At 37.3% G+C, this 25,357-nt stretch overlaps 1 protein-coding gene across 3 annotated transcripts; it reads right to left on the bottom strand.

The window, feature by feature from the left end:
* Nucleotides 1-751: 751 nt before the first annotated feature.
* Nucleotides 752-25,211, bottom strand: LOC122823782 (phospholysine phosphohistidine inorganic pyrophosphate phosphatase). 3 transcript variants are annotated; one of them, XM_044103761.1, is made up of 7 exons: nt 25,059-25,211; nt 24,606-24,793; nt 24,105-24,258; nt 23,951-24,014; nt 23,762-23,854; nt 23,089-23,180; nt 752-1,396 (listed from the first exon to the last, which is right to left on the bottom strand). In XM_044103761.1, the coding sequence occupies exons 1-7, from the start codon at nt 25,187-25,189 to the stop codon at nt 1,294-1,296; spliced, it is 825 nt and encodes a 274-aa protein (XP_043959696.1). In that variant the 5' UTR covers nt 25,190-25,211; the 3' UTR covers nt 752-1,293. The 3 variants fall into 3 exon arrangements, with proteins under 3 accessions (XP_043959696.1, XP_043959698.1, XP_043959697.1); XM_044103762.1 differs by lacking the exon at nt 752-1,396 and adding an exon at nt 1,761-1,815 and having other exon boundaries at nt 25,059-25,207; XM_044103763.1 differs by lacking the exon at nt 23,089-23,180 and having other exon boundaries at nt 25,059-25,210.
* Between the last annotated feature and the right edge of the window lie 146 nt (nt 25,212-25,357).

The raw sequence follows: 25,357 nt of genomic DNA, 5'->3' as shown, positions 1-25,357 counted from the left end.
TTCACTTCTGATTCAAACCTCTCAGACCTTCAAAGGGCTGCTGGATTTTTACTGAGAATAATCACTAAAAAGTGACAATGGAGACCATTGGAAAGCCCTAGATTTATTTTAATGTGGAAAGGGAGATTGGAATAAAAATAAATGCTATTTTACTAAAAAAATTATTTTTAAGCACATTTTTGTTGATCTACTACAGAGGTCAGCTAATATTACCATTTTTGTAATCGCTCTCGATACACATAATTTATGTAGAGCTACAAAACTTACCCTGCCCTTTGAAGAAATTTTATGAGCACTTAGAATGCAAAATGCATCAGTTTGGTAGTTAAAAAAATTTAATTTAACATCCAATTAATTTGGGGGGAACCCAAAAAACACAGCTGATCATGTCTGGATTTTTGTATTGGTTTTATATTTAAGAATACTGCTCAGTTCTTCTGGACAAAGTTATGAAGTGCCGCTGTAAAGGGCCTACAGAGGTTGGATAACCATAACTTGCTGACTCCTGGTAGTTTTTAGCATATAAAATTTCAACACAACACATTGAACTTTGTGGTTATAAATGCAACATCACTGTGAATCATCATGTCTCTCTGAGATTAACTCACTTCTCATTTCTAGAGTTTTACTGCTGTGCAAACAAAAAGCTTCTCTGCTATGAATTAAGGTTCAAAGATTAAAGAAACAAAAGCCAAACTTTTCCCAGGTGCTTTGAAACTTTTAGGGCTTCCATGACAATTACTCTGAAAACTCCAAGAGGATAAAATATCTTTATTTTCTAACTAAATATAAATGTAATATTATCCATTTCATAAGCACAGCCATCATTTGTGTTATGACATACAACAACTTGATCACAGTCATTCTCAGCTGCACTTCTGTACGTGTTTCCAACGACTCTGAATGCCTCGACTTTCCACATCTAACTGTCGATCAGCAGCTGGTTAGATGCTCATTCGTGTCAAGCTTGAGGGATCCCATCTATGCCAATCATGAACTGACAAATGAACAGCGCAGTTCGAGCATATTTACAAACATCTAGGATAAGTTTCACTGCAGTTGCATTTGCACTATGTAGGGCAAGCAGATGGCTGATCCGCTCCCATGTTTAACAGCACAGTTCATAGCAGCAAAACATGGGAATAGTTCTGGTTATTATTTTCACATTTTTCTTCAACTACCTCAACACTGAGGAACCTCCTCACATGAAACTACACTTTTATGAGCCATAAGTTAGCACGACAGTGTGACAGTGGGCCTGGGCGGCTCTAGGCCACAGCAAGTGGCGGGTTCTCAGGCGCTGCACCCTCTCTGACCGAGGATCACATCCACAGCATGGGCCAAGTTGTCCACAGTTGCATCAGCGATCACAGTTGGGTGCCTCTCGTCACTTGGCCTGCAGGACAACAAGTGAAAACATAAGAAACAGGAAGGAGCAGCTGCTACAAGAGAATCTGTAAATATGGAATCTAGCTCTCAGATAATAAAAACACAGAATGGAGGCTTATAAAGTGGACAAGATGGTTTAAGAATAACCCACACAAGCCAGAGTTAGAATACCGACCACCCTGATAAGCTTCTGTGGAAATATGTACCAGTAGAAACAGGTTTATAGTCTCTAAGAACAAATAGCAGTGCAATAAAAATAATGTTTGTTTCAGATAAATTTTGCGGTTTTTAGTGTTGTTAAAAGGGTATCCGTGCAGCTGCTTGTATTACAGAAATGCAGGGCAGTGCGTGCTTCTGACCTTCATCACCAGCTGCAACGGTGCGTTCTAACCTTCACTATTCTGGCATCTAACTGAAACAGACAAACTGGAACACACACATCCAAGGGACAACATTTCAATACATAAATACCAGATTCTACAACTCATTTTGGCTCCAACAGCTGAATTTGGCTACTTTCAGCAAATAAAATGCAACCTATCTGTTTAAATGATCTCCAACAGGTTTCTTGGATATGACAATGAGTTCAATGTACTCCAAAAGCCTCCACAATCACTAAATTGCAATCAAGTAACAAGGCTAGTACCACTGTACCCAATAAACTATGCTACTTAAATGTCCCTATCACTAAATGCTATGACAACCAGTGTTCACTTCACCAGTTCTGTGATTGCCATTTAGACTTTTCATCATGTTGTACATTTATAGTTAGTCTATGTCCTTATCCAGACCTGCTTTGACAACTGACAGTCTACTCATGGTGTTGATGAATGATATCTACCAGCAGGAGGTTGCTTGGATGACTCAACTGATCTAAACTGCAGTCAGAACCAAAATAAATGTGTAATTGGGGTGTCACAAAATGTTTTCAGAAAATATTATGGAATAAACTATGGAAGATTTGACTTCTTTTATGACCAAGATTTATGATATGATCCTGAATAACTGGAGGCTGCAAGTAAGAATACCATCACATGATAGAAGAACCACCCACTAGAGAAGAGTGGGTTGATACAACATAATCCTTAAAAAATGATTCACGTTTCCCTGAAACCACATAAAGGCACACTTTACAGAATTTGGTCTAACTTGACAAATTGTGCAACATTAGCAAGAGTCAACTTTAAGTGATGAACTTGACACAAAATTATTTAATAATTCCCTTACCTAATTATCAAACCGTGAAAGAAAAAATACCCTCCAATTGATCTTTAATGGAAATAGCCACACTAAGGCATTAACATTGTATTGGTTATAAAGAAATAAACACATTTGTAAAGATTATAAGTTGCTGTATTTGGTTGCTGTTCATATATTCAAGAATAATTGGAGGAAACATTGAACTTCAATTAAAAATAAACGGATTTAACAGGAAAATATTCGCTTACAGAGTTGACATAGAAAGTGATTAAAGAGCAATGCGTAGGTGAAGGCCCATCTGTCAGTGGTCATAAAGTTATGCCTGGTATCAAGTTTTCTTTAAGTGAAAACTGTTTACTGTTGAAAACTAAACTGAAAAGGTCTTAGGTTGAGGTTACAATCATAATCTTGGTTCTGCTTTGGTTCCTAAATTGTGGGAAAGCTTCACAAAATGTGCCTCAACGGTTCATATCCCCCCACTGACTAATGCCTTTCTTTGGATCAGGATCCACTGATGGATGCAGATATGGCTGTTTAATCAGCTGGTGGAGGAAATGTAATCCATTTGGTGTGGCACACGGCCCAGGGTCGGCATGCAAGACCCTTTTCCTCCCAATCACATCAAAAGACATGGACACCCTTTTCATTCATCTACAGGAGTCCTGTTCATTTATAAAGGGGAGCCTATAGATACCCCCCCCCACACACACACACACACTTCTCAGACCGGCCTAGACTAGACTCTGTGTGCTGCCTCTGTTCTGTCCCTCAGTCACGGGTTGGAGCTCCAGATGGGGACTCTTTGTCTGGCTACGGGCGTGCGGCACACACCACCATTAATCCTTGCTTCTGAGAGCCTGCGGAGAACCATGGCAAATATTTGTGAGCTGCCCAAGTGTAGCGCTAGAAAGAAGAGGCCTGGAGGTGGTGGTGGGGGCAGAGAGGTGTTGAATACTGAAGCCACGCTGAATACGGGGAAGCGGTGCCATGTGTTTACGCATGTCTGTCAGCTGCCAGCGCTTGGGTTATGTGAGCTGCTGCACTAATGGTCAGGGTGTTATGTCTCCTGTGCAGAATTACTCCCGCACCCTTTTCTGCCCGAGGACTGATAGAGTTTACACACGCACACAGAGGCATGAACTCACAAGCAAGTCGGTCACATGGCTCTTAGGTTTCAAACAGTGAATTCAACCGCATTGTCTCTTTTACCTTTTGCGCTATTAAATCTTTCAAATGTCCCTTTGCTCCTGTCCTCCAGATATCCATGCATGCATGTCTGCATGTATTCATTTTGCTGCTTTCCAATCTCTGCCATGAATAATAGAGGAGCAACCAGGTCAATGTGACCATGCAAAATTCAGGACAACGCATCTAGTGTTACCAGTGAGGTAATCTGCGGCTTGCTCCGTGCCCTTCAGGTCAGTGCAATATCAATACGCATAAGCAGATCCGTTTGGCCTCCGCTACTGACCGACACTGCACAGCCTTTGTGCAGCGATGAGGTCAGCCATGAGGTAGGAGGTAGACAACAGCAGCAGTCAGGGATCTTGGCCAACACAGCTGCTAACATGTTGACAGAGCAAAGTGTTTCTCTGAATTAAAATTATTAAGTCACCACAAGATTTAATTTGCATGTGGAACCTGGGAAAGCAGTATATCATTATAATGCACTGGACCCATAGTAAACTTCAATATTAGATAGTAAAATTAATTAGTTACATTTGAGGTTGGATCTAGAGTTTAGATGGGCAGAAATCTTGTTAAAAATAAGAATGATTGTTTTTTTAATTCTTTTAAAATTGGGGAGTTTTTTTATGGTAGTACTGTTACAAAGGTGCACAAAATAGCAATAGAATTGCTTTCAGTATCATTCCAAATTTGTTACCTTCATGTTCTCTATAAGATTAGATCAGATTACACCATAAAGTTTAATTTGCCTCCTTAAACGACACATATCATATCTTAGAGCCATAAAACAAATTCAGTCATAACTGGCTATTTTATTGTTTTTTTTTTAAATAAACAAAAAAAGTAAATGAAAGCCTGATGTAAGAGAGCACAATGTACTTCCCCTCAAAACAAAGATAAAGCTTAAGCAGGAAGTTACCAGGCAGACCACGGAATCAGCTGTTTGTGAGCATAAAGTTTCTAAGATTAGAAAATTGTTTCAATCTCTAAAATACATCTATAGGATGTTTAAAAATGATAACTACTTTCAGCTTTAGCTTCTCTTTTATCCTCCACATGTAGCATAGTGTGACATCATCTTATTTGATTAGTTGGAACTTGGAAGGTGTACTGAGCAGTTGTAAAATAAATACATTCAAACAACTGGGTAAAATAATTAGATGAAAAAAACTCAGATGTTATGCAGAAGAAATGTTAAAACACAGCAACCTGGAATATAAAGCAATGCTGAAAAGTAACAACGTCCACAGCTAACAGTGTTATTGTTGGCTTGACCTAGCAGTGCTTAAGCATGGTGCTCAGGAAAAGACCAGAAATGACTTTATGACCCCCCAGTCACCAGCCTGGGCTTATTAAGATTAATGCATATTTTGAACAGCTGAGTCTTGCACATTTGATAGGACATGAGTATCCTAATGGATGTTGCAAATGAATGCTCTCCATGCATTATAAGGCAAATCTAACATGTCATTAATCCATATAAACATAGTTTAGCGTACAGTTGTTGCCTATGATAAAACGGAACTGTTATGTGATGAAAGTCTTGCTTTTTCTTACTTTCTTGCTAGAAAGTAAGAATGAACTGCAGACATATTTAGAGATGTCATAAAGAAATACACTTTCCAAATGCTTCTTATAGTTCTGCATTGCAAAAATGTTTACCTACCCATACTGAAAAGGTTTTTATCCCCACCGATAAGATACATATAGTACATTTACCCATCAGAAAAATTAAGCCTTCGTGTAATCTGCTGAAAGTCTTTCCTTTCTCATTCATGTAGCCTGAAATAACTATCCACGTCATAGAATATACTTAAAGTTTTCCTAAATGTATGTTTAAAAAAAGTTAAACATCCTTTGGAAAAGCTTTACGTTCAAAAATAAAAAACTAAATATTTTTCACTGATTAACACCAGTTACGCTTCTAAAAGTGTTGCCAGTACAATATGCTAGCAATTTCCAACCTCCCAGCCACCTGTAAGGGCTGACCAAAGTGAATTCCAGGATAATTTCCTTTGAGGTAAATGCCACACCTTACTAATGTTCAAAAATATTTACAACCTCAGTCAGAAACATGGTGAACAAGATGTTCGGGAAAGAATGCAAATTGTCAAATTAGGAACAAAACTCTAAATCCATTTAATGGACAACTTACAGAAATGCATTGATAAAGGCAGATTATGTCTAATACATGTCTAACATACTTGGAAAATCCCTATGAGTAAGCACATTAAAATGGGAACCCTGGTTCTAGTTTGAACCAGTAAGCAGACTCTCGTATGCAAACCATCAAATTCTGCATAGAAGGAAATACAAGAGGTTCATCTTTAGGTGGTTGTTCTTTAACCAAAGGTACAACCAATCTTTGTTTTAGCTCTCTGTACCAACAACATTTAAGTCTGATTGATTTCACTTTTATCACACTATTTGAAATCCATTTTGATTTACTCAACTGAAAGTTGGGCCTTCATCACTGTGAATTTGGAATGACTCATTGACTAAAACTACGTAATAAATGTTTTAGAAATGAATCTCTTCTCTGCTCTGTATGTGCTTTAAAGATAAATCGGTAAACCTCCAATCCCGGCCATGTCAGACATTATAAAAGCTGAATCCGTGTTGCAAACGAATGCTCTTTATGCATTACTGAGACGATAGAGGTTTAGAGAACTTACAGGTGGCTATAAATAGTTTGTGAGTACAAACTGTGCCATGATGAATTGAAAGTGGACCCAAATGAGTCATAAAAAGTGCAAACTTGTTTGTGAAAGTCAGCTGTGCATGGGAGATAAATACAGATAAGACACTGAACAAAAAAAAAAAAAAAGAGAAATGGGATCATTAAACCTCTCGTTAGGAGAACAACTCCATTGTTGTTTTGATTGCATACATTGTCAAGGCAACTGCCCGCAAGGTAAAGAAAACATGACAACTCTCCCAAACGTTAATGCCTACCACACAGGAAACATGAATGAGAAACAAAGACCGAAGGAAGCAAATCTGTCACGTAATGTAAACTTAGTTTCGATTTATACTTCTCTGCTAACCTCTCCACCTTTTTTTGCTGAGTAGGTGTTTCATCTGAGTGAGTGCAGATGGAGCAGATATGAAGCAGGCATAAGGGGTTGAGAGAAAAAGTTCAACCAGAGCCAGTAGTGAATTACTTAGTAGGCTGTTATGGTGGGAAGATGGTGACAAAAAACAAACCAGGATAAAAATTTGTTTTGTTTTTCTTGCAACGTAAACGGAAACAATCTTGATCCGTGAAAACCACGGTTATTGTTTTGACCTTATTATTTGTATGGGATCTTGGTCTCAAATAACCAAAATGCCTACCTAAATGTGTTTCCTAAACTATATCCCAAATAAAATATGATGTTAAAGCCGGTTTCAAGACGCAATATGTCCAAGGAATGGTAAATCTTTCCCCTTCTTAGTTGTAGCAGCTTAACCTTTACTGATATGAGACCTGTGACTTGGTAAATACGAGCATGGTCTAGACAAGTGTGTAGGAAGAATGTCTGCACTTTTTAAAGATTTTAAAAGTTGTGTAAGCATTAATGCAAATTGGAGCTCAGAATTACGCAGGGTCTTGCAAAAGTACTCATGTGCCTTGAGCTGTTACAGATGTCAAATACATAACCTTTTTATTGGAGTTTATGCAAAAAAAAAAAAAAAAGATTCATAACTGACCTATTGGAATGACAATACGGGACTTCATGCATTTGTATTTAGTTCATTTCACTCTGCTGGGTGCCTCTCATGTAAAAATGGTGACATATTAGCAAAACCTCAAGCCTAAACTAATTCTAAAATGCATCATAAATAACAGAAAATCTTTTCAGATTTTTGCTTGTAAAATTATATATACATATCTCATATCTCACAATGGTGATGCGCTACATCACCATTGTGCCATAACATGTGTTCTTCTATCATATAAGATCCAAACAAATGACACGGTAGTTAGTAGTTTTAATTTCCCAAAATGTGGAAAAGTTAAACTTGACAAGGTACTGTAACGGCCCAAAACTGTGTCGCATGGTAATTTGATGCTGGACTGATATACTTTCCCACTGCACTAAAAACAGATGTTGGCAGAATTTTGGAACTCTTGATGAGGGTAAAAATGATTCAAGATTGCTGTGGATAGGTGGGATTTACCACAACAAACACCCATAAAAGTCTAGAAACTGTACTGAAAATTCCATTTAAGCTGACATAAACTAAAATAAGTTTAAAATGTCAGATTAGGCAAAAAAGATTGCTCCCATCACACTGAAATTACCATTTTGTTTGAAATGAAGGAGGTCAGGCAATCAGAGCTAACTTTAAAGTGGTAAACTGCAAGGAATTAAGTCTAAAGACGGCATTTGTGTCTGAATTACATGTCCTCTGGTTAAAGAACATTTTGATTCATATCGGCAAACTATCCAAAAGCACATTCAAACTGGATAAAAAACAAACAAACAAACAAAAGAAAAACAGATGTTTTTCAACATGTTCATGACACCTACGTAAGAGAAGGAAGCATGCAATTATTGTTACTTTAGGTCTACTTCCCCTGTCCCAAAAGGAATAAAACTACAGTGACAAAAACAGAAATATGGAAGTGTTTCATGGCTTCCATATTTCTAAACGTTTCTACAGAAGAAAACACAAGTTAGAAAAGATTTTATGTGAAACTGAATGTGGTGCTGTGATTTACTGTGACAAATTCTGACTGGTATCAATTTCTCTTATTTGGTACCATGTGTTGGATGCTGGTATGATTAACATGCAATGGAAAATAAACCATGTTTGAGGTTTAGTTGAATGTAGGTCACTACTTCGTTTTATCTACTGGAAGCACACATCTCCTATTTCTACTCCATAATTAAACAAGATAGTAGTGCAGAATAAAGGATTTTAAAAATGTGGTAAAAGTAAAAGAGCAAAAGTTTTTCCTCATAGCAGGGTCAGTTTTATGTTAACTAAAACAATTCTGAATTTTGAGTTTGATTCCTGAGCTCAACATTTGTTACTTATTCTAGGGTATTTTTGATACTGATTTTAACAGCTAGATATGAAGACATCCCCTTACTACATTCAGCAAGTTAATGCAGCAATTAGTGTGAAGTAGACCCTTTGCACTACTTTAATGAAAAGGGTCTAGATTTCAAAATATGTTTGATATTGTTTTTAAATGAAAGACAAAATAATTGCAGTTGAACATGCTTACCATCTTAATTAGTGATTAACATTTCTAAATCAGATACCACATCAGTCTCCCTATTCTTTAGTTTGCAGAGCATGACTCGAACACTTAGATTTCCGAAAAGCTGCCAACATTTTAAATCCAATATGTTCATTAATAGACAGAGGATATCATAAAAAACACAAACACCATACCTTCATGTTATCTTTCTCAACCTAAATAAAGCACAGATGTGTCTTCACGTTGCAGAAAAGACTTTAAAATAGATAATCGAATCTTGTTCTTCCTCTGACCTCATTTTTAAATGCTTCACTGATAATGCTGATACTATAGATTGCTAACTTTGGGTTCAATTTCCTCAGTAACAGCTTCCACGCTGAAAAAGAGATGTTGATAGCATGAGCATTCTGTATAACCAAACAGGAAATTTTTCTTTTTCAGTTTCCCACTTGGTCCATCAAACAAGCAAGAAAACCAGCTGATTTGGGTCAACAACTGAGTTCTTGGTTAATCTCCAAAATAAAGTAACCAAACATGTCTTGATTAGATGTTTTTGCATGTCATCTGACTGCTGCAGTAAAGCTATTACATTTTTCCAAGCGTGTTCTTCATAACAAGAAGAACACGCTTGCAAATCACAAAAGCTTTAAAGTTTGCAAAACATCTATGTGTAACTGCTGCAAATCACCAAAAAAATAACAACGTGGGCGGGCTAGTTATGACAGCAAACCGTCACCGACGACGTGGAAATTTTCATACCAAACTAGTGAATCAGGGAAAGAGTAATGGCAAGGATTGTATTTTCATAATAAAGTTACCTACACAGACACACAACCTGAAAGCAAACATGACTGAATGATAACTATATAGCCCTTATGTTCAGCCAAGCCTTGTGGGTGGATATTAGATGCCAACACAAGACAAAGCTCCCTGCTCTAACCCTGGGGCAGTCGGAATAAAGGTGAGCAGCTGCTGGTGTTTTCTCTAAACCCAGTAACACTATGGGAGACTTAATGGCCTTAAGGGTGAGAATGTGATCACAGTTTAAATGCTCAGAAATGTGAAGAGCTTCAGGCCAACTGAGATGCAGCGTGGTTTCATCCTAATCAACGCAAGGCTACGTTTTCATATCTCTCCCTCCTTTATCTGATTTTACAAGGCCTTACTAAAATAAACAGCCCAACGGAACAATGACGAACCTCCATCTTTTTGCATGTTATGGCAACAGACATATCCCTTTTCTCTGTAGAGAAGACGTGCAATGTTGACTCACAATCAGCAAACAGCTGCAGTACGGTGTTCACACTTTACACAGATTAACCGCTATTTTCATGCGAGCAAGACTCAAAGGGGGTTCCCTACGTGCAGCATGATGAGTAACTAGATTTGCTTTCCTTTTTCCACTCATCCTGTTGCTGTATATATATTTTTAAAAAAGCGTCTTGAGAGAGTCAGGCAGAGTTTTTGCAAGAGAGAAAGACAGAAGCGTCAACTCCCTCCCACTGGAAACGTTCAGCTTTTCCAAACACTAAAGATCAGAGGACACAAACCATTACTGAACATCTTCGTCTTCTTAACTGCATTTTAAGAAGTTCGTTATTCCACAGCTGTTAGTATTTGCTCAGTATGCAGAGCTTCATGTGACTCAGAGCTCACCACAGGCTTTTAACCAGCGTGTTATTATTTGCAGTGTTGCTGACAAGTTGCAAAGCTTTTATTTGCGTATCTCTCTGTGTGAGTGTTTTAAGATAGCAACGCGGTTCTGCTGAGTCACTTGCTTTAGACGCGCATAATGCATTTATGTGCACACCCAAACAAACATGCAGAGACGAGGTATTTGGATAAATGGTGGCAACTAACAGTAACTAGACATATCAACAAATTCACACCATGCTTGGCTGATTTGGTTGGCAATTTGGAATTGCTTAGCACGACTGATTATCCGTAACAGTAAAGAATTTCCCTTTGTGTGCTAAAGAAGCTGCTCACTGCTTTTGCCTGTGGACTTTAGCTCCCAACACTTTCACAATTTTTTTTTCTCTGTCAAAGGATGGAAAAGTACAGTTGTGGAGGTCAGAGGCTAAGTCCCGGTCAGCTCTTTTGTCTTGTTGTGGCAGTCTGGTCTCACCATTAAAAAAAAAGAAAGAACCCGGTTAATAATTGATATCTTATTGAGTTCCAACACCAAACAAGCTTTGAAGGAGGCCGGAGGAAACGGTCACAACATGGTGCTGAGGACAGCAAGCTTTCTGAAAAAGTGTGTTGTCCACTGACGGTTGAGATTTCATAGTTCAGCGTGTTGATTTACTACATTTCTCCAGACAAATTCCTTCATTTCCCACAATTGTTGTATGTCAAGATCTAATCAGACTTTTTTATATATATATTTTTAGGAAAGCTCTGCATTTATCCTGTTTTTACTTTTTAAAAATAGAGAAAGGAACTCCAGAGCTTTAAACATAGTCCTCAATATTTTATTAGACTGACAGTTGTTTTGTCTGGCACAGCAGCAACTGGAGTTGGTTTGACGATTAGAAATTCTTCTAAAAATCAAGACTGCCTCTGTTGTAAGAAAAGGAAGCTGGCTAGCATTGTGCAGCAACAAGTGGAGGAAAGGCAATGCTGCATTACTCTATACAAGCACAATTTACTTCCACTCTTTCCTGGATTTGAACTTTAATGATACGACAGAAATTATTAAAAGTTCTAAAAGGTAAAACCATGTCAAAACTCGACAAAGGTATAGAAATGAAATGGCAGCACACAATTATGAAATGGGTGTACAAAGAAGTTGATCCAGGTATAAATAAACTAAAATTTTACTTTTTAAAAAAAATGTAATCTTATGAACTTTACGGCTCACCCATTTGTAAATGTTGTAACTTGTGTAATTCTATGAAAATGAAAAAAGTGGCATCCTAAGGCACTTTAATTCTTTAGAAGCAAAAAAAAAAGATAACTGTGGAGCAAAAATGCAAGGGGGGAACCAAGAAGACACAAACAAGCTTTCATGTGCCAGCTATTAAAAATAAAAGAGATACAGCAAAGGAAATACTAACCTTTTGTAACATGCATGCTCCCATTTACCATGCAAGAGTTTCACCAGCTGCTCTCAGAGGATGTGCATAGAAATGTGCAGCTGGGAGACAAGAATGTGCATACATGCATATTCAATATGCATTTTTATATTTTTATTTTGTTTTGGAACAGCTCAATATCAAAATTTGAAAAAACATGCACTGATAAAATTTGTTATGTGTAAATCGTGTGAGATAAATTATTGAAAAATAAACGTGTTTGCTTGATAACAAAAATCCCTAAATGAGTCAGAATGCTTTTCATTTTCTCTTCGAATGAGGTTCTGAACACAAAACGGTGTCTTTGTGGATTATGCTGTGGACGCAAACAGACTGAAATGACACATTTAGAAACACAAACTGGTGAGCTGACGATCCTTTGACAAGTTTACAACCTCAATGGAGTCGAGTTGCACTGAGATAACTCCACTTCCTTCCCACACAGACAAAACTCATCTGCAAACAGTGGTGAAAAAAAGGACAGGGTGTGTGGGACTGCGCTGTTCTGATCGACCATGCTCTTGCCTACGGAGGAAAAGGCTTCGCAAAGCTGAGCAATTGTGTGGTCAAAGTGTGACTCAGACTGAACCTGCAAAGGCATGACTGCAAGAAGAAGAATCTGGTTCTACAAAAAAAATACCCTGAGAATTAAAGGCACAATAGTGGGTGAAAGATTTTAGAGTTGCATAGGTGAAACCTACAGAGAAGGGTATTAAATATAGAAGGTGACATAAATTATGTTGGACGCCATAGGACACCGCTGGAGGAATGAAAGATAAGCCAGGCTGAAATACAGTATGTACCTGAGAGCTAAGCTAGGGGCACTACTCAGTTTGAAAAGAAGATTAAGCTGCTGCTACAGAAGACATAGCCACCCTGTCGAGGTTCAATGACACAGGTCTGCACAGAACAAAGGCCAGCCGTAATCACTACGGTCTTATGTTCGGTCTGATGCCTAGTTGAGCCAATGAGGAGGAGATCGGACAGGAAAGAGCATGTGCTTTCTCCAGACGCACATAAATCCTACAGTAACACATTTAGGGTGTTTTTTTTAGGTTCTTTAACAAATCTTTAAACTGAATGATCAGGCTACTCTGTTTAGGTCCTCTGAAAATACAATGTCTGTTACACTCAAATGTTAAATTCATCAGGCATTTATGTTTTTCTGACTGCAGTTTCTAACAGTAAAATAATGCTACCATTCAAAATGGTGGCACCAAAAACAGTAAATGAAGTAAAACAGTTTATTGTCAAATGCAGTAGTGGCCACAGTTCCACTAGTGTGCTAATAGCAGAGCTAATTTTTTCTTTAGCTTTCTTGATATATTTGAAAAATGTTTAGCACACTCAGCTTCCCTTAAATGTATTTCTCTGGATAAATTCTAAAGCGCTAATTTAATTGGCTGTTCTGAAAACTTTGACATTTGGTTATCGACTTAAAAATTCCCCAAGTATTTATACGTTTATATTTATGCTCTCCCTTTGAAGCCTATGAAGACTGTTTACACAGCAGTTCCATTTCCTAACCACAAGTTCTGTCACTTTGTATCCCCCCTACTTCTCACACAAGAAACATACAGGAACAAAACAAAAAATGGAGAATGAAGATGTCATGACTCCAAATGCAAGATAAAAAGACAAATTCTAAGTTTGTAAATTCAATCAGGGACAAAGATCTTCAATTTTAAAGTGTGTCTGATAGTTGGACAAAAAAAAAAACAGGTTCAATTCACCAAATAGATTCCACCATGAAGAAAAACATTAAGAAATATTGAAATAAATCTCAGGACATTAGCCAAGAAGTTCAACCTTACGCACAAATGAGTCCCAGGCATAGGACCAAATTATTTACAAAGTGGCAAAAGGACAACAAAGTCAATGTTTTGGAGTTGCCATCACAAAGCCATGATCTCAGAGCTGAAAACGTCTTTGACACCGAAGAGGCCTACAAGTTAGACCAGTTCTATCCAGAACATTAAGCCAAAATTATTGCTAACTCACCTCAACAGGAAAGGTTTAGTCTTTCTGTACAGTTTGTGTAAATATCTGGTTTAAACATTTTATCATTTTATTATTACTGAAAAAATATAAGTCAACAAAATATTGGATCCAAGCTACTGGAAATGTGAGGTCTAATAATCTAATGATCCAACTCTAATATCCAACTTTGATCAGTTGCTAAAAGGTCGTTGCTCCTGGAGACTTTCCTTTCATGTCCACAAACTCTTTGATGTGGAGACTGGACAATAATTATCTCCACTGTAGCATTAGGACCACAAAAACTACTCCTAGATGTTCCCACTGTTTCAAAGTTACAGGATACTCGCATTCCTCATGCGGTAATAGATAACAGGCGTTTTAGTAGATAAATTTGTGACAAATGTGTGTTAAGCTTTTTGTGTACCTTTTCATCAAAATATATTGTACCACCTCACCATAACGCTGAACGCTGACCCACATTCTTTCTACTCTCACTCCCTATTCAGTCTCAGGCCATCGTGGTTCTGATGACTGACTGTAGGAAAATGGAGCAGTTACAGTGTTGTCTGGATATTTGCATAGTGACCATCTGGGGGTAATTCTGCTCCAACTGAAGTTATTCATTTACAAGCTTGCACTTGTGCATATGTGTGGGATTTTTTGCACAAATACAACAGCTTCACTGATAAGATGTGCTAACTTCAATACTTTATAACCCTAGTTACACAATTCCCACCATTCATTCTAAACTAAATAAGGAAGTGCATTATAAGTAAGCTGCCTGTAATCCAAACCACTGCCTAACAGATTAAAAACAAATTTTGAGATGGGATTTTTTTTTTTTAGATATGTTTGTGTAGCTCCATTTTCTGAGCTTCCACGAAATGTAGGCCCATTCAAAAGAAAAACAAATCATTTACTTTCAAAGAAATCTACAATTTCAAATCATTTTAAGATTTTTTTAATTCAAGACAACCAGTTCTCATGGGGAGTTGGGACAAGATTCAAATTACAGTTACCTGGTGTACATTTCTCCTTTCTTACCCTTTATGATGCTTGGTTCAAACTTCAGTAAATCATCCTTACTACATCTGTTTGCCCAGATGAAAAAAAGGTTCCTGCCATGTGATTGGCCAATTCTCTATTTATTTTAGAAAGCAATTGAGCAGGTGCGCCAAATCAATGACAATATGTTTCAGATATGGGGTACTCCTTTGTGAAGTGTAGATGGCAATTCTTTATATTCCAAATTAATGAAACAGATGTAACTTAAGCATTTTTATTACTATTTTATGTTTCAGTTCTTGTTTGCCTTGGAGAAAGTATGAGGTGAACAGTTAAATTATCTTAGTCCCAGATAAAAGGCGTGTCTTGATCTACAAACGTCAAGTTGCCTAGACATGTACACAGTCAAAAACAATAAATGAAAAGATTAAAACAACTGGGACAATGAAAAACCAAACTGGATTGGGACCAAAGATAATTTAACTACCATGAATAGAGAGAATTGTTAGAGAGAGAGCAAAATCTCCAACGCTCAATGTTAAAAGACTGTAAACACTTTTGCAATGAACGTAAACAGGTGGAGGGTCCTAAATGCTACAAGGTCTAAGATAGAACAGGATTAAGTTATTTGGTAACAAACACTCCTAGCATATTTGATGTAAAACAAAGGGTGAGCATCGGAAAATCCATCTCATGGATACCGGTAAGTAGAAAGGCGAATGTGTGATTCTGTGGGCGTGTTTACTTTCTAAAGAAGATGGAAAGCTTGTTGGAGAGCATCATACACTGTATAAAATACCAGAGTATTTACAATGACAATTTGGCGGATGGGAAAACTGAAAATTTCTCATCATTTGAGTAATTCTGCAAAAAAAGTGCAAAGAGTTAAACGTCCCCTTCCTTGTAAGGATAGACGCTGTGAAATTTTATAGATGACAAAGTTCTATGGTATTAGCAAAATAAAGCTGCATGGAGTCTCGAGAGCAGAAATATTGTTAATGTTAATGTTGCATAATAAAAAGCTAAATCTCTGTCTTATACCTCGATTTTACACCAAAAATCACGGAGGGTACTGTTTACATAAAACTGCCACAAATACCATGTATACCGATTAACGGGAACAGAGAGCTGTGGTTACAATAAGTGGATGTTTGAGGGAAGTTACATATTTGCTGTAGTGTCAACAAATGCAAAAGCATTTCTCAAGCTCTTTGCCAAGTGCTTGCTCAAAGGGAGTTGTTTATTAAAAACACAAATCCTTTCCATTCCTATTTATGACCCTGAAGTAGCACACACTTCAGGGTGTTCTAACACCCTGAAATACTTCTAACCCTTTGTTTTGTACAATAATTTTATGTCAATTGCCAAAAATGTGGTTTGTTGTCATGTGTATTTTTTGCTCCTTGAGAAAAGAGCAGTTAAGCTGCAGGAGGAACACTTATCAGTATTATAATCAGATGACCACTGACCCCCAGTGCAGAGCTTGCTTCCTGTTGCGTCCCTCTGTGACGACCGCCGACAGAGAGGGCACAAACCTGGGTGCGGTTTCAGCGAACTTGCACTGTGGTTTTGTATCATCAGGGACTCACACTCTCTCCCTCCTGAGAGTCTTAATCTGGCTTGGTCTGCTTGTTTCCCAACATTCCCATTAGCAGTGACGTGCTGGCCGGAGTAGGAGGTTTACAGTGTAAACCTTTGAAAGATGGTTACTGCTGTGTGCAGATTTCATAAGAAATCCAGCAAGTACTCATCAATGGCTGGTTAAGATCTGACACACTGCTACAGAGAAAAAAAGGATGTTGATGTACACTGAAAGTTTATGCAAATCTGTTTCATTTGAAAGAAAGAAGAAAACACAAACAAACCAACAGCAGCAATGAAATCATGTTGCAAAATAGGATATAAAGAGGCAGTGTGACATGAAGTAGCTTTTAAAGTGCTTCAAAGCGCCCTGGTTTCGTGATGATGATAAGAGAACAAGAAACAAAGAGCACAGGATCCGCTGAGGTCAGAGACTGTGGGAGATCCCTGTTCAAAACCGAGAAAATAACAAGAAGCCACAGGACAGAAAAAACAAGAGCAAAAACATAGAATTCAAGTGGCCGCGTCATACTCTGGTAACAAACAGTACTAAAATCTAGAGCACAGCTTTTAAATGGCTTATATTAATAAATAGAATGTGTGATGACAAAAACAGCCCCTGAAAAGACCACAAACATCCAAATGTGTAGTTCCTCTTTTCAATTCTTGACTGGCATTTTGAGATCTTCTGTTTAAGATTCTTTCTTTTTATTGCTTGCAATTCAGCTGTTTTGGTTCAGCACCTTGGTTTGTGTCAAACCTTGTTGCAAGAGTTTTCACACCCCTTCATCTATTTTCACGTGTTACATTTCAACCAAAACCTTCAGTGTTACCTCAGTCGATTTTATGTAAAAGACGAACACAGTGTATTGCATAACATGAAGTGGAAATAAAACTGCATTATCTTCTCAACATTTCATAGAAACAAAGTATGGTGTAAATTTGTTTTGGTCTGAAAATGGAAAGTGACACATAGTGTGAACATTTGAAGCCACAGCCATCTACCTAAACCATGCTAGGTCAGCATTAATCAGAGAAGCAGCCAAGAGGCCTTTAACTTTAATTTTTATTTTACTCTAGAGGAGTAGCAGAGATCTATAGCTCAGGTGGGAAAATCTGTTGAAAGGACCCGTGCACTCCCCAAATTGAACCTTTATGGAAGAGTGGTAAGAAGAAAGCAATTCTTGAAAGAAAGCCAATAATACAGTGTTGCAGCGTCATGCTGTGGGGATGCTGTTTTCAGCTGGGACAGGAAAGCTTCTCAGTTTAATGAAATATTGATAGAGCCAAATACAAGACAGTCCTGTCAGAAACACCGTAAGAAGCAATAAAATAGTTCATACTGGAAGGGAGGTTAAATTGTTAGCAGAACAATAAATCTTAACACATAGTCGGAGCTGTAATGAAATTGTTTCAATCAAAGCTTACTGTAAAGACATATTCATTAAGTTAGAATAAAGGTTATAATAAAACTTGTTATTCAGATGAACATCATATTTTACAAATGACCTTTAAGCATGTATTAAGTTATACATACTTTTCATTAAGTCCACATGCCTGTGCTAATCTTTTTAATGGTCTGATCTAACATTCTAATCCTAAATGTCATATCTTTATTATTCATAACAATTAGCAGAAACCACGGCTTTAAAACATCAATCTTTGTGTAATTAAGCTGAATGGTGTTTTACTTAGTAAGTCCAGTTACTAAAATAAATGAACTTTTCAATAGTATATATATGTGTATATAGTATATATAGTAGTGTATATAGTATATATATATTATATGACTATATTCATGCATTATAATGGCCCAGTCAAAGAATATCTGGAAAAACTCGGAAATTCGTGTTTATAGTCCCCACCTATCCAATCCGACTGAGCTTGAGTTATTCAGAATCTGCGTGTACAAAGCCGACAAAAATATATCCCCAATGGGTGGCAGCTGTAATACGAACCAAAAGGAGGTTTGTTGTTCAGGGAGACCAAATAAAAATCCATACTACACTTTTATTTAAAAAAAAAAAGCTGAATGACGACTCTACCTGCCATAATCTTGCAGCTTTTACAGCATCTCTAAAACAGTGTTGGGATAAAGTCGGAGTTAGCATAGAGGAGCCGCTTGTGAGTTTGTTTTCTCTTTTTTGCCTAAGTGTTTACACAGGGAATATAATGTTTAAAATTTTGTACACCTCTAACTCCCTGGCTGCAACTCAACACTCAACCACAAAATCTAAAGGTTGAACAAAGGTTGGAGCAGAGCACGCTGTTGGCACATTTGTCTCCATGCAGCTGATTAACATCAGTACTCAGGTTTCCCACACACCTCATGTAAAATCCAACCACATTTCACTCAAAGGCCCCACTCTGAAAACCTGTTCTATATTAAAGAGCAAAGGGCTCCTTTGGATTGCGCTAACTGTAGCTCATTATTTCAGAACCAGGAAAAGCTGAGCACTAGCAGAAAGGCTTTGTTGCAATTATCCCTATGATCTGCCTACACATCAGCAATCATTTCTGCCAAGGCCTTAGCCTCGTTATTTCTAGAACGTAACGATGCATGTAACATGCCAATATGCTGTATGGAAACTTAAAAGATTTAGGAAAAGACTTGGGAAAAATAGATTATTTCGCTATAATCCTTTTAGTCGGCATTATTACAATTTCTTCAGCAGCAACCACAACACAGATTCAACAGTAGGTATCTGCCAAAAGTTTGCCACATGTGAAAAATTAAACCCTTGCTATATTTTTGAAGCAATAAATACAAATGCAATGTACACTTTTCAGGTTTTTATTTGAAAAGAAGAAAGACATGAGACAAAAAGTTTAAATGGTACTATATATTCACTTTAGACATAAATCTTAAATGAAACCAACCAGGGAACGTTTCTCAGCCACAGTTTTCCAATAGCCTCTTATGTCTGATTTGTCTAATATTTGTATCCTTTTCACCTTCCTGCCTCGTCACTGGGTGTGGGATATTTTGAGGCTGCCTTCATTCAAACCTGAGGGGAATTGGAGGTCTGTGCAGCATCTGGTTGACTTGGAAACAGCTGTGTTTTCACATATCTGACTGAGGGTTTATAGCTCCTCTGAGCAGGCCAGGGTTCACCCGGGCTGTTTGCCTAAACAATGTTAAATCTCACGTCTCCCATGGCTCTCTGAAACACCATTACTGTCACAGTTACTCTTATTTCTTTCAGACACTGTGTATGTAAAATTGGCCATTTGAGAGACTTTAAATATTATGAACTGGTTCTCTTTAAGGTATAAATGACTGTTTAGATGTCCTAAAGTTGTTGTATTTGCTGCATGCACTGTAAAAGTAAAAAAAAGTAGATAAGTTAATAGTGCTTGCTTCTTGGTGCATACCAAAACGAGTAATTTTTTTCTTTGCTTGGGCTTGTTTAGCCTAAACAAACAATGAAAACATGATGTTTGAATTTTATTTTGAAATGACATCAGTGTGATTTTCCTCCGTCCTACTAGAAATGTGGAACTTAGATTTGCAATGTATTCTGAGAAAAACCTAAACTTTTATTTTGAAAATGATGTACAGTATGTGGTTTTTGGAAAGAGTTGACACTACATTTTTAATCTTTAGTCAATCTACTAGTAGTGATCCAAACTATAAAATACAACTTTTTTTATTGTCATCTGTGAGTTTTATTTTGAAATTTCAACACAATCCGGGTCTTTTTTAAATTACTGGTTTAGTAAAATTATTAACAGAAAAAAATGCAATCATGGATTTTATTTCTTCTTTTATTTTGAAAGACCAACATAATCCCTTTTTCATTTCTAGTTTTCATCCTTTACCAAAGATTTTAAAAGAAAAATCCAATAAATTAAACTTAGACACTTGAGATTTTAGTTTATATGAGTACCTCTGAGTCTCATTTTGAAGACCTAAAAGTTGGAAATGTTTGAGAATAACATTAGATAATCTATATAAAGAATTGGCATTACTGTATCCAGCAGGGATTTGAAAGAAAACTATTAGTGAGTTGTAGACTTATTATACTGAAAGCAGACATTTTATTTTATTTTTTTTTTTTACAAAAGAACTAAAATATTTCTTTTTGTGACCGTGATAAGTGACAAAAGCAGAAACATTAAATTTTAGAAAACCTTTCACTACAAACAAAAGAAATCCACATTTTACAAAGGGATCATTTTCTCAAAACCTTGGCTGACTTGCAAGATACATTTGGGATAACTTTAGGGGTAGTGGGAACTGAAAAGGGAACTTATTGGTCAACAACCAGAACATTGAGCTGAATCCACAAATGAAGCCTTTCAAAGTTGGGTAAAATATTCATTCTCCTTGATGAGGGGTCCCAAGCTTGAGTCCTCAAGAGCTACCATCCATCAACATTTGGAGGATTCGTTGCACTGACACACCTGATATCAGAAGCACCAAGACAGTTCCACTAAATAACAGCCTCTTCTTTTTACCAAACATGTGAGAAACTGGCTACACCACTCACTGAGCTTAGGGATTATAGAAATATCCAACAACAGCTGTGATGAGGGCAAACCTGATAGCACATATGTTCCTTTGCTCTATTCATCTTTCTTACATCCACATAATGAGAAGAGTCAAGTGGTGATATAATATAATCGGCCTTATCCTGTGTTTAGCTTATATGTGACAGACATTCTTCAGAGTATCTGCGTTCTGGAGCCCAACTGACTGAACTGTTAGAGCAACATTGTGAAGGAACATAAACCACATGAACTGAGCCTATTCCACAGAGAGCTTCACCCAGAATAGCCTAGTCTCCTAAGCTTGTGCTGAATCACTATACAAAGATGGCTTTCCAGCTCATATACTGGCACAAACACAAAGTAGGTTAAATATACATGCATGTGCATGCTAGACAAAAGCACAGCAAAGAGTAAACAGACAAATCCAAATATTCCATAAATGCACAAGAATAACTGCACAAAGGTGAGGTATGGTTTTTGAGTTGTGACAAACTGTTCTCTGCCTGCAGGATTAAAATGACTGATGCTCTTGCAGATTACTTAGTGTTGTCTCGGTATCATGACCAAAAAAAAAAAAAAAAAACCCCTGCCGTGACAGTCTGCAGTAGGCTCTGCCGTGCCACGGCAAAACCCAGCTGGTTTACAGCTGTACTGAACAAACATTGCTTTCCGTCTCTGGCCAATTGAGGTTAGGTGTTATTTCATGATTAGACACATTATAGTAGTGACCCCATTTCAGTGAGATGGGTTTACACCACCAGTGACTAATAGATTTAATTTGGTCTAAGCTCACTTTAGTCAGAGCATGAACAAATTCACAGTGCACAACGTGATATTTCTTTTACTGTACCTGTGACAAAGTCTTACATTTTTTTTATATTGCAGCCGCAAACTTTAATGTCTTTCATTCAGACTTTGTGCTATGCACCAACATAAAGTGGAGCACAGCTACGAACTGAAAGATTTCACTGATAAGATAAAAACAAAAATCTGAAAAGACAGTGTGTGGAATGCAGCCCCTTGATTCTGATACTCCTATAAAATCCAGTGCACAAAAGTGTCTTCAGAAGTCACCCAATTAATAAAAAGAGTACATCGGTGAGAAATTTATTCCCAGCATAAATCCAAAGAACGCTCTGAAGGCCTCAGAGGTTTCTACAAAGTATTGACTATAATTTATAAAACATAATTAAAGCATGTATAATTTCCTTTTACTTAACATGAGCAACTCTGAGAGGATCTGTCACATAAAATCCTGTAGTAATGTGTCAAAATTATCTTCAGTGTAAATTCCAGTGGCCATCTGAGCTAAAATATACATTAAAATCTGGTTTAGATACAAAAAAAAAAAAAGGATCTGGATTTATGATTTGGAACACATAACAGATAAGCCATAATGTGTAGTTCCATACAAGCATCAACATATTTCCCATAGTAATGTTTCTATTTCCTCCAAACCATAAGCACAGCATTTACCATAAAAAATAATCTGCCATAACCTCCATGTGATGACACCCTAAGAGCAGCCTTACAGTAATCCCCAGGTTGGGACCATAAATCGCTCAGAGACTCAAAAGTTGCGGTCAACATGGGGGAGAGAATAAACTATTTTTGGCAGAGTCTTAAAACAAACAAATCTGGAAGATGGGTCGTCTGGGCCACAGGAGGGTTTGTGGAGGAAACTCCAATGTAGAAATGTGTTCAAAGTGCGCCATCATGTGGTGGAAAATGAACATTTGTCTTCTCAAAGCAAATTGCTCCAAATATGGCCATTTCTTTCCTTTTAAGGGGTACAAGTTTCCAAAAATAGACTGTTGTGTTTTGCAAGATGTCTGAGTTTTGTAACACTTTTTCAACTTCTAAGGAAGCTTAATAAAAAAAAAAAAAAACAGTTACAAAGGAGTTGGAAATATTGGATTTAGCACCATTTGTGGCTGAAACAAAATTAATTATCAGGCTTGAGGATATATCACTGACCTGTATTTGCCTGTCCTGACTTGCACACCTTTCATGCCACAGTACTGGGCGCCTCCTACATCGTTAACAAGGTCATCTCCAATCATTAGAGACTGAAATTGTGCAGAAGAAAAGAAGAATATTGGTATATAAACTGTAAGGGAATAATGGTTGCAAAATGTTGTGTACCAAACTTGTCAGTAAATATTTTAAGATTTCTGAAATATGATTTTTTTTAAACAGCAATAGAACAAATGAATGGACAGTTAGAAAAATAAGTAAATTGATGGATGGATAAGAAAAATACAGATGGATAGATGACAGATCTAAGAGTAGTTAAATGCAGGAGTGGGTGGGTAGATGGACAAATGGACAGATAAATGTGATGTGAAATTGTATGGACAGAAAGATGGATGATCGGATTGACAAACGGAGGAGCAAATCTGCGGATAGAAAATGTTACAACTGGACAGACAAATGGATGAATTGAAGAATGTATGCCCATAATTATCCAGATCAGGAAATGACTAATTAAATGTATCACTTTGTGTAGGAACCATATGATTACGAGTCAGTCAAATCAAATTCCTCTTAAATTTGAAGCCAAATTTGACCCAACAAATTAGTGCAATTTTAAGGACAAATCTTCATCAGTGTGCTCTGACAACATGCAGCATCACTTCTTGTTACTTACCTCATGTGGTTTCAATCCCATGTCACTGAGAACACTCTGGAAGAATGTTGGTGACGGCTTCCCAATTACTTCTGCTTTTAAATCACAAGCATACTAGAAAGGAAAAGAAAGTTCAGCTTATAAGTAAGATGGCATTGTGATAGAATTATTTCTTCCTGCCAAACTGAGCAAGGGATTCAAAAAATATACCTCAAGAGCCTTCATGTAAACACCAACATCTAGTTTTAATCCATCTGTCTCCTTGTAGTATCTTCTAAGAAAGTAGTGGAAAAAAGAATCATAAGCATTTAGCTACATCTGTGAAATACATTCAGTCTTATCTTGCATTTAAATAATTTATTACCCCTGGCCAAGGGAGAATAACACTGGCTTTTCCAATCCTATCAAAACCCTAAATGCCTCATTTAAGTTCTGGTACGAGAAGTTTTCAGCTGCGTCTCCAATGATTACACAGTTTGGGTTGGTCTTATCTACGGCATCAAACTCAGGGAGAAGTCCTGCAAAAAAAAAAGAAGAAAAAAAAGTCATATTTGAATGAGCAAGTGAGGATTTGTTTTTAAAGATTGATAGAACTATTTTCTTTATTGCTTTATTAATGTTTAGATCGATTACTAAGGCTCCATTAGGAAGCTGATCAGAGTTGAAGGGTAAGGTATGGATCAACTCTGACCATGATGAAGAACAGCATCATGCTGCTACCACCACTGGCCACCATGAAGACAGGGTTGTGGTTGGAGATATGCAATCTCCAACCCCTTAAGATTTTCTCAGAACAGCTTTATTTGTTTTGCTTTTTTTTTTTTTTTTTTTTTGCACTGGATTTTAGGATATTTAGGGGCATTACCGTCATGCACCAGCAGGTGGGGCCTCAAACCCCGCTCCTTGAGAACAGCAATGGCTGCAGGGGCAGGAGGGAAGACCTCAGATACACAAATGTCAAAACCCAGTCTTTGGAGTTTGGCTACGAACTTCTCTCTGGTTGCCTGGGTCTCATTGGTGCAGAAACGCAGCTGCAGGTCTGATTCTTTGAGTCTATAAAAAAAGCAAAAGTGATAGGAAGGTTACTCGGAAAAACTCAATTTCAGCAACATAAAGTTTGCCTGTTCTTGTGTTGTTGGCATAAATGGCTAAATCAATGCAGAATGTATACATGCACACATAACTTTTGACTTTCTTTCCCATAAGAAAATGCGCGCTACCGTCACAAGTCAGACACGATTTCTTCGCTCCATGCTATGAACTTTTGCCAAATAAACTTTAAAATCTCAAACAATACCACAAACAGACATACACTCACCTTTTCACAGCCTCTATGGAGCCAGGGATAGCAACTCCGTCTCCCTCCCCGCTGTCATACAAAACTCCACACATGTCCAAAATAACACCTTTCAAACTCTTCGCACAGCTTGGCCAGCTTGTGTCAGCCATGACGTTCTGTGTACTGCGCCTGCGTGACCCATAACGTGGCGAAGACAACCTGTATGGAACTACAACAGTGCCATGAAAACAAACAAAAAAGAATTTAAAAAAAAGAAAAATCTGTAAATACAAAAGATAATATGTATGTAAATATGATGGCTTTAGGTTAAATAAAAG

This window comes from Gambusia affinis, linkage group LG20, assembly GCF_019740435.1.
Source record: "Gambusia affinis linkage group LG20, SWU_Gaff_1.0, whole genome shotgun sequence".
NCBI classification, from domain to species: Eukaryota; Metazoa; Chordata; class Actinopteri; order Cyprinodontiformes; family Poeciliidae; genus Gambusia; species Gambusia affinis.
The sequence above is the reverse complement of the archived record's forward strand: the minus strand, read 5'-3'. Positions and strand labels throughout refer to the sequence as shown.

Bases quoted from the DNA above. Each gene is read 5' to 3' on its own strand.
- LOC122823782 (XM_044103761.1), bottom strand. From the start codon at position 25,189: ATGGCTGACACAAGCTGGCCAAGCTGTGCGAAGAGTTTGAAAGGTGTT. The intron at 24,794-25,058 runs GTGAGTGTATGT...CTTTTTTTATAG, and splicing joins TCCATAGAGGCTGTGAAAAG to ACTCAAAGAATCAGACCTGC. The intron at 24,259-24,605 runs GTAATGCCCCTA...TTTTTTTTGCAG, and splicing joins CCACCTGCTGGTGCATGACG to GACTTCTCCCTGAGTTTGAT.